Source organism: Sorex araneus, chromosome 5 (assembly GCF_027595985.1).
Source record: "Sorex araneus isolate mSorAra2 chromosome 5, mSorAra2.pri, whole genome shotgun sequence".
Taxonomy (NCBI): Eukaryota; Metazoa; Chordata; class Mammalia; order Eulipotyphla; family Soricidae; genus Sorex; species Sorex araneus.
Window position 1 is genome coordinate 126,762,929 of NC_073306.1, and position 12,195 is coordinate 126,775,123.

The 12,195-nt window shown below is 55.7% G+C and overlaps 1 protein-coding gene across 1 annotated transcript; it reads right to left on the bottom strand.

Annotated features, from left to right (window-relative positions):
- Nucleotides 1-5,078: 5,078 nt before the first annotated feature.
- Nucleotides 5,079-5,534, bottom strand: GTSF1L (gametocyte specific factor 1 like). The gene has a single exon (XM_004612619.2). The coding sequence runs from the start codon at nucleotides 5,532-5,534 to the stop codon at nucleotides 5,079-5,081; it is 456 nt and encodes a 151-aa protein (XP_004612676.2).
- Between the last annotated feature and the right edge of the window lie 6,661 nt (nucleotides 5,535-12,195).

Consider the following 12,195-nt stretch of genomic DNA (forward strand, 5'->3'; position numbering starts at 1 on the left):
CAGGGGACCATATGGGATGCTGGGAATCAAACCCGGGTCGGCCGCATGCAAGGCAAACTCCTTCCCCGCTGTGCCGTCACTCCAGCCCCAGCCGAGACGGTTTTGCTGCGCACGACTGAAGGCCCTGGCACTGCTCTGGGCCTCCGGCTCGTGGCGTGCGGCGGCTTCCAAAGACCTCCAGAAGCCTCTCCCTGGGGTCGAGGGCTCTGTTTCTCTTCAGGCTTCGGGGCCACGCTTGCCAGGGACAGGAGCGACCCCTGACTGCTTGGGGGTGGCACAGGCTCCTCCGGCGGGGCCCCACCCGCACCTGGGGCACAATTCCCAGGTGCTCTTGGGTGATGCTGGGTGGGGCTGCCCTAGAAGCAGCATCGCTGTAAGAGGGTCCTTGGGGTTAAAAATAAACAACTAGGGGTCTGGGGAGATAGTGCAATGGGCAGGGCCTGGCACTACGGGGTCGGCCCCTTAACCGTGCCAGGGTGACCTCGGCCCCCCCCATGGGAGGCGAGCACCCACTGAGGCACATCCCAGCCCCTCTTGGTCTCCGTGGGGCCTCTCCAAGGAGAATCATCCCTCACTGGTCTTTATGTAGGGGGTGGCTGGGGGTGGGGAAGGCCACATCTGGCTGGCAGGGCTGGGTCCCTCTGGTGCTGCTCAGGGGACCGTGCGAGGTGCTGGGGATTAACCCGGGCCCTCTGCGTGGGAGTACTGCCCCTCCTGTCTCCCTCTGGCTCAGGCTCAGTCTTCAGTGAGGGGCCACCCCGGCCGCACTCAGGCTTACTCTTGGCTCTGTGCCTAGGGATCACCCTGGTGGGGCTCTGGGGACCATCCCGGGTGTTAGGGGCTGAACCTGGGCCGCCGCACGCGAGGCAAATGCCGCACCGACTGTACTATACGCTGTTTCTCTCTTTGTGGATTTCTTTAGCTTCATGTCAAGGCTCATGTCTGCCGTGGCAAATGTTTCTTTCCTTCCAGGCCCAGTAGAGTAGGTTCTGTCCCTCTCAGAAGGGGACAGAACCTTATTTCTAAAAAATTAATTAATGTTCTTTTTGGGTCACACCTGGCAATGCACATGGGTCACCTCTGGCTCATGCACTCAGGAATTACCCTTGGTGGTGCTCGGGGGACCCTATGGGATGCTGGGAATCGAACCCGGGTCGGCCGCGTGCAAGGCAAACGCCCTCCCCGCTGTGCTATCACTCCAGCCCCCAGGGTTACCCTATTTTTAATTTTAGTTGTTTTCGTGAGATGTTTCGACTCATGTTCCTTACCAAAAGAGCTGCTGGCTGTGCTGTTGAAGCGCCTGCAGGTGATGCCACCTGGTGGCCATTATTGTGTTTGCAGCTAAACGAGGGGACAGACATTTCTGGAAGGTCTAGGAAGGTCTAGAAAGGGTTTTTGTTTTGTTGGAGTGAGTGGGGGTCGTGGTGCTCCGGGCCACTCCCAGCAGTGCTCAGGTAAGCCAGGTAGTGCCAGGGGGCTCCTGTGTGCAGGGTGTGTTTAGCCCATTGAACCATCCCCCTGAACACTTTTGACTTTAATTTTTTGTGGTTATGCTCATCTGGTTATGCTCCTGGTTCCCTCCTGGCCTGTGGTTAGAGATCGTGCCTGGCAGGGCCTGGGGACCATATGGGGGTGCAGAGAATCGAAACTGGGTCACTGTCTAGCCAAGCCCCTCCCCACCGTACTCTCTCTCTGCACTTTCCTTTCGCATTCTTTTTTCTCCTGTCTTGAGTCCTCTCTTCATTCTCGTTCAGTGTGAATGAACCCACTCAACTGCCAGCTCCCCGCTGGGCAGCGACTGTGAAATGGTTTATCCAGACCGAAAAAATCCTGATCCTCCCCCACCCCCCCACCCCCCACCCCCGCCCCTTATAATTCGAAAGCAGCGAGCACAGGGGACGCTGCCCGTGTGGAGACCAGGATCTCCCCTGGGTGGCCAGGAGCACCTCGGAGGGGGTCTCCTGGAGGTCACCCTGCTTTTGCCTGAATTTTTGTATTTTTCTACTTTTATGTACGGACTGGAGCGACAGTACAGCGGGTAGGGTGTTTGCCTTGCATGCGGCCAACCTGGATTCGATTCCTCCACCCCCCTCGGAGAGCCCGGCAAGCTACTGAGAGTACCCGCACGGCAGAGCCTGGCAAGCTACCCATGGCGTATTCGATATGCCAAAAACAGTAACAACAAGTCTCACAATGGAGACATTACTGGTGCCCGCTCAAGCAAATCGATGAACAACAGGACGACAGTGCTACGGTGCTATCATAAAAGTTTGAACATATAAGTATGTCATGTATGTATATTTATTGGACTGGAGCGATTGCATGGCAGGTAGGGCGTTTGCCCTTGCTTTGCATGCGACCCAGGTTTGATTCCTCTGTCCCTCTCGGAGAGCCTGGCAAGCTATCGAGAGTGTCCCGCCCGCATGGCAGAGCCTGACAAGCTACCCGTGGCGTATTTGATATGCCAAAAACAGTAACAGCAAGTCTCACAATGGAGATGTTAATGGTGCCCTCTCGAGCAAAACAACGGGATGACAGTGACAGTATATTTATTGAATCAATGTAAGGTCTTTTTTGGGGGGCTCACATCCGGCAGTGCCCAAGAATCTATTCCCAGCTTGTTGCCCAGGGATTGCTCCTGGCAGTGCTCGTGGGACCATGCGGACCACCAAACCCAGGCCCCCCCACATGTAAAACACACTCCAGCACACTGGGCTCCCGGCCTGCAGTGTAATACCTTGGATCCTGGAATTCTAAAGAGAAGCTGGTGAGGGGACTAGAGAGACAGATGGTGGAGAGGGGCTGGGGTGAGGGGTGGTGACACTTGCCTTGCATGCAGCCAACCCAGGTTTGGTTCCTGGCACCCGTTATGGTCCCTCAAACACCATGAGCACAGAGCCAGGAGTAAGCCCTGAGCATAGCCAGGTGTCGCCCCAAAACAGAACCAAGAAAAACTGGTGAGATTCAAGTAAAGTTGATACGATTTTCTGAGTTGGTTTTTATTTTCCCCCTTTCCTCCGATGTTTGGCCACACCCGGCGGTGCTCAGCGATTACTTCTGGCTCTGTGCTCAGGAATCACTCACTCCTGGCGGGCTTGGGAGACCCTACGGCATACTGGAGATGAAAATGGGTCGGCCGTGTGTAGGCAGGTGCCTAACCCTCCACCGTCTATGACTTCAGCCCTGGAATTTTGCTAAGTGTGTGTTAGCAGGATGCTAACAGGAGGGAAAGAAAGGTGGCAGGTAAGTGTAGCAGACGCTCCCCGACAAATAGGTGGGGACAAGGGTGAGGAGGAGAGGGAGCAGTGGGCTGAGATGCAGAGCAGGAAGCTAGAGGAGACATTCCCATGAGGCCAATCTTTCCCCTCAGATCTCCAACAGGAAGTTTCCACAGAAGCTCTGGACTCTGCCTGAAACCCCTTGAATGAGACTTTGAGGCTGAAGGGGTCACGTGAGCACCTGCCACCACACTCAGGGAGGTGACCCCTGTCCACAGAAGGCAACTGACCTGAGGGCTCTGCAGGACGCTGGTTGAGGACCTCTGTCTGTCCCGTACGGAAAAGGGGGTGGACAGGCTCACTTACCGAGTCTCCAGACGAGTTAGTGCAGATCTAGCCCGTATTCTGGTTAGTGTACACCAGACAATGCATTGGATTAAGTGTATTAAGTAGAACGTTTTAAAGTATGTTAAGCCCTGGGGCTGGAGTGATAGTACAGTGGGGAGGGTGTTTGCCTTGCACGCGGCTGACCTGGGTTCAATCCCCAGCATCTCATAGGGTCCCCCAAGCACCGCCAGGACTAATTCCTGAGCACAGAGCCAGGAGGAACCCCTAAGCATCACTGGTGTGGTGTGACCCAAAAGCACTGCACTATAGCAGCACTGTCGTCCCATTAATCTATTTGCTCAAAATGGGCACCAGTAACGTCTCCATTGTGAGACTTATTGTTACTGTTTTTGGCATATCGAATACGCCACGGGTAGCTTGCCAGGCTCTCCGAGAGGGTCGGAGGAATCAAACCTGGGTCGGCCGCCTGCAAGGCAAACGCCCTACCTGCTGTGCTATCGCTCCAGTCCCAAAAAGCAAAAGCAAAAAAAAAAAAAAGTTAAGTCCTAATTTTTTGGCAAGCATGCAAGAAAATGGCTCTACCCGCTGTACTATCTCTCTGGGCCCATATTCACTTTCTGAGTAGGTTCAAGACTTGTAACATAGCAGCTAACAGCATAGGTTTTGTTTGTCAATTTGTTTTGAGGCCTCACCTAGTGGTGCTCAGGGCTTACTCCTGGTTCTGAGGTCACAGATCATTCCTCGAAGGATCAGGGGACCCTATAGGGGGCCGAGCATGGAACCCAGGTTGGCCATGAGCAGGACAAGCACCTTACCCACTGAACTATCCTACTGATTCTGTCCTTTAACGATTCAGTTCCCCTCTGCAGCCTGGGTTTCCTCACCTGTAGCCTTGGACTGCTGAGATCAATGTTGTGGAGACTTAGGTGCTCAGTCACCTGCAACTGCTGTATTTCACCCCTTGGGGGTGGTGTTGGGCCACACCCAGTGGCAGTGCTCAGGGCTCAGCTCTGGCATCCGGGAGAGGCTTGGGGGACTCTGTGGTGCACTGAACCAGGGGCAGCCTGGCAAGAGCCCTACGAGCTCTGCCTCCCTGCAGATAAACATCTTTTTTTTTTTTTCTTTTTGGGTCACACCCGGCGATGCACAGGGGTCACTCCTGGCTCATGCACTCAGGAATTACTCCTGGCAGTGCTGGGGGACCACATGGGTTGCTGGGAATCAAACCCGGGTCGGCCGCGTGCAAGGCAAACGCCCTACCCGCTGTGCTATTGCTCCAGCCCCTAAACATCACTTTTATCAGGACCCTCAGACCAGCCTGCAGGGAGGTTCCCCGACTCACTTTCTCACCCAGGCCCTGGCTCTGCTCAGCCTGCATCAGCCCGAGACCCCTTCCAGCCAGAACACGCCAGACCGGCGGGGCGGTGCTGTCACAGGCCTTTTTATTCTGCAGGGCTGCCCCGGGGCCTGCCAGGCCCCGCCGGTGCAGGCGACTCCTTGCTGCTGGGGGCATCATTCGCCTGGTCTGAGGTTCTTCTGGGGGGCCGGCAGGGGTGCGGGGTAGCCCCCCCTCTCTGACGCTTGGGCGTCGCTTTCACAAACAAGCTTCTGAGGGATAAAAGTCTTAAGGACGAACATGGGGCCGCAGTTGCCGTTGTCCACGTTCCAGGTGTCGGGGCCGGGATGCCAGCGGGAGAGCCACGGGCCGTCGGGGTCCTGCTCTGCACCCAGCCTCGGGGGGCTCCAGCTGCCCTCCTCCTCCAGGCTGCTGCGGCTGGCGCAGCCCGCCTCGTGCTCCTGCAGGCTCTTGATGGGGACCACGTGGCAGGCGTTGTACTTGCAGCTGGCCATCTTTCTGGCTTTCTTGGGGTTCTTCCTCCGGCAGGAGGCCAGGTGGTACTGGAAGCGGCTGAGGGGGATCCGGTGGTGGGGGTTGTAGGGGCACGTTTCCAAGGCCTCGGGCTCCATGAGAACAGGCCTGGGGAAGCACGGGCGCTGGGGCCTGGGGGGGTACGGGGTGGGGGGCGGCCTGGGCAGCAGCTAAGCCTGGAGGCCGGGCCCTTAGCCCCTGCGTCCCCGAGGAGTGAGAGCAGGGGCCGGAGGCGGCGGGGCGCGGCTGCTCCGAGCAGGCACCGTTAGGAGGGACACACGAGATCCAAAGTCCAGAAGGCAGACCCCAGAGCCCCAACCCACAGCAGCCCTGTGGACGGTGGGGCAGGTCTGCCCCTGCGGACGCTGGCAGGGACACTGAGGTCAGGCGTTGTCATGGAGGTCACAATGGGCAGCTGGAATCCTCATTTCCAGCTCCCACCCACGCCCTACTGAGGGAGCGGAGCAACCAGGATCCTCAGCTCGAGGCCCCGCCCACTCTTCTGAGGGGCGGAGCAACCAGGAGCCTCAGCTCAGCTCGAGGCCCCGCCCACTTCCCACTGAGGGGCGGAGCAACCAGGATCCTCAGCTCGAGGCCCCGCCCACCCCTACTCAGGGGCGGAGTAACCAGGAGCCTCTGCTCGAGGCCCTGCCCACTCCCTACTGAGGGGCGGAGCAACCAGGATCTTCAGCTCGAGGCCCCGCCCACTCCTGCTTAGGGGCGGGGCAACCAGGAGCCTCAACTCAAAGTCCTGCCCTCCCCCACGCGGGGGCGGGGCAATGAGACACTTCAGCTTGACGCCCCGCCCACTTCCCCGCGGCTGGGTAGGGGTAGAAGGAGCGAGGCAGCCTCTGACTAGGTTCCTTTATTTACACCAGCTGTGGCCATAAGCTGTGCCCACTTGTTTGTGAGTTTTAAGCTGAAAGAACATCAGCCCAGCTCTTTTGCCCTCAGTCTTACCATCTTAGGGGGTGCTGCCTTGCCTCTTTCTTTTATGGGCTTTTGTCTTTTTTCCTTCTTCCCTTACTTGTTCTGGGGGTGGGGTGTTGGGGCCACACTTGGAGGTGCTGGGGCTTACTCCTGGCTCTATGCTCAGGGGTAACTCCTGGTGGGGCTTGGGGGACCATGTGGGGTGCTGGGGACTGGGTTGGCTTAGTGCAAGGCCAGCACCCTACTCACTGTGCTATCCTGCCTCACCCCATGAGGCTGGGCTGTTGTCACCTTCCTCCTTCTCTGGTCTCATTTCAGTGTGCTGTGAGGTGCACTGGGTGACTTTAGGAAATCAGGACCCCAGTTAAATGTCAATTTCAGATCCCCAACCCTTTATGTATTTATTCTTTATTTAAACACCATGGTTTACGAAGTTGTTTATAATAGTTTTTTTTTTCTTTTTGGGTCACACCTGGCAATGCACAGGGGTCACTCCTGGCTCTGCACTCAGGAATTACCCCTGGCGGTGTTCAGGGGACCATACAGGATGCTGGGAATCGAATCTGGGTCGGCCTCGTGCATGGCAAACGCCCTACCCGCTGTGCTGACACTCCAGCCCCTAATACTGTTGTTTTGGGCATTCAGTGTTCTAACACCAATCCCACCACTAGTGTGACCTTCCCGCCACCATCAGTCCCAGTTTCCCACCCACTCCCAAAGTCTGACCACTTAGCAGCACGAAATAATTGGTTTTATATCACTTATCGCAACTAAATGACTAATGGAATTATCAAAAAGTATTTTAGTGAAAGAAAATTTGTGGAAATAGTTATATCTCACCCCGGGGTCATGAGGTCCTTGTCTGAGGCTTTACTAAGCTGTTGTGGCTAGTGGAGCTTCTGTGTTATTTTTTTCTTTGTTTATTGAGCTTAGTTGGTTTGTAAGCTCCTTTCCCATCTAATTTGGTGTGCTCCTACCAGGATGTCTGTGTTGTGAAACTTGGAGGTGTCGAGTGGCTCTGTGGCCACGTGCTCCAGGAACTTCAGGGGCTGTCGAACAGGGCTGATGAGTTTACACGGCGAAGTCGTGGAGTGTGGGCACCAATACTGGAGCCTCCAGAAGTATGGGGGCAGGGGGGAGGCTGCCCACCCCCACTCAGAGAAGACTCCAGAGTTCTCAGCCTGAAAACCGGTGTACCTGAAATTGTTTTTGGTTTGGAGCCATAGCACAGCGGGTATTTAGGGGGTGGAGCAATAGTATAGAGTGTCAGGTGTTTTTGCCTTGCACGAGACCGACCCGGGTTCGATTCTTCCATCCCTCTTGGAGAACCCGGCAAGCTATGAGAGTATCCCGCCCGCATGGCAGAGCTTGGCAAGCTCCCCGTGGCATATTCAATATGCCAAAAACAGTAGCAACCAGTCTCACAATGGAGACGTTACTGGGGCCCACTCGAGCAAGTCAATGAGCAACGGCATGACAGTGCTGCAGTGCTACAGTGCTTGGTGTCTCTTCAGAGATTAGTTGTGACACGGTAGCGTTGGGCTGTTGGCATGGCAGCAGCTGTGGGGTGTGGGTGTGGCTGCTGGGTCTCGGCCCTGCTCCCCTCCCAAACATGCCCCAAAGGTTTCAGCCAGGAGACCCGCTTAGCCATGGATTTTAGCAGCTTGGTTTGCAGCTCATCTGAGATTCTGATACTTTTGTTGTTTCTGTTTGTTTGGGGGCCATGCCCGTGCAAGCCAGGGTCTACTCCCCGCTCTGCAGGAATTGCCCTGCAGCAGTTCTCAGGAATTACTCCTGGGGGTGCTTGGGGGATCATAAGAGACGCCGGGAATTGAATCTGGGTCAGCCGCGTTTGACTCTGTCCTGTTGCTCCGTCCCCTGAATACTCTTTTAAACAAAACGTTGTCCCAAATAGTGTGTGGGACATGCATAAGAAAATTAATTGGAGTTTACCTAAAACTCAAATTCAGCGGGGCACCCTGAATGCTTCTTTGCTGTATCTGGCACCAAGTACTGAGCAGCCTTGGGCTCAGAAGTCCCCAAACAGCTGGTCACCGGATCAGCTCTGAGTCTTCATGGACTTCTTTCTGGTGAGGCCTCCAAGCTTATTTTTATTTATGTATTTGCTTTTTGGCTCACACCTGGCTCTGCACTCAGGAAGTACTTCTGATGTGGTGCTCAGGGACCATATGGGATGCTGGTCGCTGCATGCAAGGCAAACACCCGACTATTGCAGTACTATTGCTCCGACCCCTTCAGGCTTATCTTAATAGTGTGGAATCTTTTCTTTCCTTTCTCTTTCTTTACTTTTTCCTTTTATTTCTCTTTCCCTTTCCTTTTGCTTTTTTCTTTTCCTTTGCTACTTTTTTGAATTTATTTTTATTAAAACACTGTGATTTGCAAAGTTTTCGTAGTTGAGTTTCAGTCATGCAATGTTTCTTGTCTTTGGTTTTTTTGTTTGTTTGTTTGTTTTTGGGTCACACCCGGCGATGCACAGGGGTTACTCCTGGCTCATGCACTCAGGAATTACTCCTGGCGGTGCTCGGGGGACCATATGGGATGCTGGGATTCTAACCCGGGTTGGCCGAGTGCAAGGCAAACACCCTACCCGCTGTGCTATCGCTCCAGCCCCAGTCATGCAATGTTTCAACACCAATCCCACCACCAGTGTCAACTTCCCTTCATCAATGTTCTTAACTTCCCTTTTCTTCCTTTCCTTTTTTTTTTAATCACACTAAGTGGTGCTTAGGGTTTACCCCGGCCTCAGTGCTCAGTTGGTGCTAGTATGGGACTGGGCCTCCTGCATGTGAAGCCTGCAGTCCAGCTCTTTTTTTTTTTTTTTCTTTTTGGGTCACACCCGGCAATGCACAGGGGTTAGTCCTGGCTCTGCACTCAGGAATTACTCCTGGCGGTGCTTAGGAGACCCTTTGGGAATCGAACCCGGGTCAGCCACATGCAAGGCAAACGCCCTCCCCACCGTGCTATCGCTCCCGCTCCAGTAACACAGATTTTTTTTAAAAAGTTTTTTTTGCAGACTTACAGACTTTTGTGGTTACGATTCAGTCATACAATGATCGAGTGCCCACCCCTCCACCAGTGCCCGTTCTCCACCACCAATGTTCCCAGTATCCCTCCTGCCACCCTCACCCCTCCCTCCCCCTCCCTGCCTCTGTGGCAGGCACCTTCCCTTTCACTCTCTCCTCTTGGGTGTTATGGTCTGCAATACAGGTACTAAGTGGCCGTAAGTTCGGTCCACAGTCTACTTCAGCACATGTCTCCCACCCCGGACGCGGCCCCCAAGCCTCATTCCCTTAGTGGTCCCTTCTCTACCCCAGCTGCCTTTTCCCCCAGCACAGAGGCTGGCTTCCAAGCTGTAGAGCCACCCTCCTGGCCCTGATCTCCACTATCCCTAGTCTCCCAGATTTTTAAAAAAGCCACACTAAGGTGCAGATCTCTCTGTGAAGCCATCTCCCCGGGGATGTGACAAGCAGCCACTCTTGGACCTGAAGAGCTCGGCAGGAGGGTGGCCTGCGGTCAAAGAGAGGCTGGTAGGGGACTCTGGTTACAGGGGAGGCTTGGGGTGGGAGGTGCCTGCGCCCCATCTTCAGGGGGAGGGGGTGTGCTGAGTCAGCAAATAGAACAAGCCGGACAGAAGGCAGCAGTCAAGATTCCTGGGGCGCTAAGCAGATCCATTTTGTGAGGGATTTCCTGCCACCTCTCTGTCTCCTGGGACGCCGGGCTCGGAGCACGTGGAGGTGATGGTGTCGGCTTAGACAGTTGGCACGCAGGGTTGATTTTTTTTTCTTTTTTCTTTTTCTTTTTCTTTTTGGGTCACACCCAGCGATGCACAGGGGTTACTCCGGGCTCTGCACTCAAGAATTACCCCTGGCGGTGCTCAGGGGACCCTATGGGATGCTGGGAATCGAACTCGGGTTGGCTGCATGCACAGCAAACACCCTCCCCGCTGTGCTATTGCTTCAGCCCCCGCAGAGTTGATTTGTTAATGATCACCCCTCTCCGCCCACTGCAGGCCCCCTAGAGGAAGAGAAAACTCAACTACAGGGAGGGCCTCTAGCACTTTCCAGGGGCAGTTCGGGCCTGTACGGACAGGGGCCTTCTCTTAAGGGCTTTGAGAAACTGAACATTGATTCTGTTCATCTCAGTGATGTTTGGTGTAAATTCAGCTCCCAGGGCTGCAAGGTTGGACGCAGGCGGGGTGCCACCAATGACCCTAATAACTCCTTCTGTTGTCGCAGTTTGGTGGAGATATTTGGTTATTGGAGGGGTTGGTCCCAGGGCCCCCCCAGCAGGGCTTAGAGGAGCAGAGGGCCAGGGCGTCTGGGCGGTTAGTGCCCACGGTGCCTTCCTGCACCTCCCACTCTCCATGCCAGGAGGCACCCTGGAGTCCTTCCTGCTGTCCCCACCCCCCATCCTCAGGGCTCTGTGCCTGGGAGCCACCCCTTGGGTGACTTGCTTGGGAGGCTTGGGGGGACCACACGGTGTCAGGGATCGAGTCCAGGCCATCTGTGCACAAAGCACGCACTTAGCTCATGGAGCTGTCTCTCTGTCTCCCCCATTTATTTATTTATAGCTTTTGGGCCACACCTGGCAGTGCTCTGCTCTCTCGGTGGTGCTTGGTGCTTGGTGCACCCCTATGGGACGCAGGGGACTGAACCCTGGTCAGTTGTGTGCAAGGCAAGCGCTCTACTCGCTGTACTGTCACTCCAGCCCCCGCATATCCCCCTTTGAATGGCGGACTCGGGGCCTCGCCAAGCAAGGCAAGCACTGTGCCAAGGAGCCACCTCCCCGGCCCCAGCTGCCTGCGGGTTTGCACCCCTTGAGCACGTGGCTCTTCTGTCTTCCGACGCCCATCGCAGCCTCCTCCTCCCTGGCACTGGTGCTCCCGGCTTCTTGGAAGCCTTCTTGGGTTCAAGGTCTGCGTGGTCCGCTGCTGCGTCTCGTCTCACGACGCTTTCCCCTGTCCGGTCTCCCGCTCGGAGCCTCTCTCTCCGCTCTCCCGGTTCTTGCCTGTAGAGTCAGCCGGGGGCAGGGCTGTGAAGCCACGGCGCGCTCTGAACTCGGGGAGAACTGAGCAAAGACCAGTTGCACGCAGGGAAAGAAAGTTCACGAGAGCAAAGTACACCTGCAGGGCCCCAGGCGAATACAGTGGTGAGGAGGAACTTACCTTGTACACAGCCCAGCACTCTGAATCCCACCAGGAGTGATCCCTGAGCACAGAGCCAGGAGTCAGCCCTGAGCATCATCTCATGTGATTCCCCAAGCAAAACGAAGCAAGGATGCTTGCCAAAGAAAGACACAAGTGGGTCTTTCCTCAGAGGAGGAAGACTTCTCCTTCTCCTCTGTTCGGGATGGCCTGTTCCCCTTTGGGGAAGGGGTTCTGCCCCCTGCCCTGCTTGGGGTGTTGCTTAAAGGGCCCGCACAGTCATAGAAGCTTCCAGAAAGGATGCCACACCTGTGAGGTCTCGAGGGTCTGAGGCATGAATGGGCGTGTCTCGTTCTCTCGTCAGAGCCAGCTGAGCTGCCCCAGCCGAAGGATGCGGTTAGGAGAGTCTCGTCCGGGTCTGGGGGATTCTAGCGAGGGGGCCGTGGAAGCCGGCTGTTGTGCTCGTAAATCTTGGATGCCTCCCCGAGACGTTTTTAGAGCCTTGTTAAAATTTCTGCCTTCATCTTCTTATCACCTGGAGGCTCTTTCTGGGAGGAAGGGTCTCATTAAGTCCTGCTTCCCCCTCCTAACTGCCTGCTTGGGGGTCCTGAGGTCTTTGGGGGCTCTGCATTGAGATTCTGGCTGCCATAAACCTTCCCGTGCTT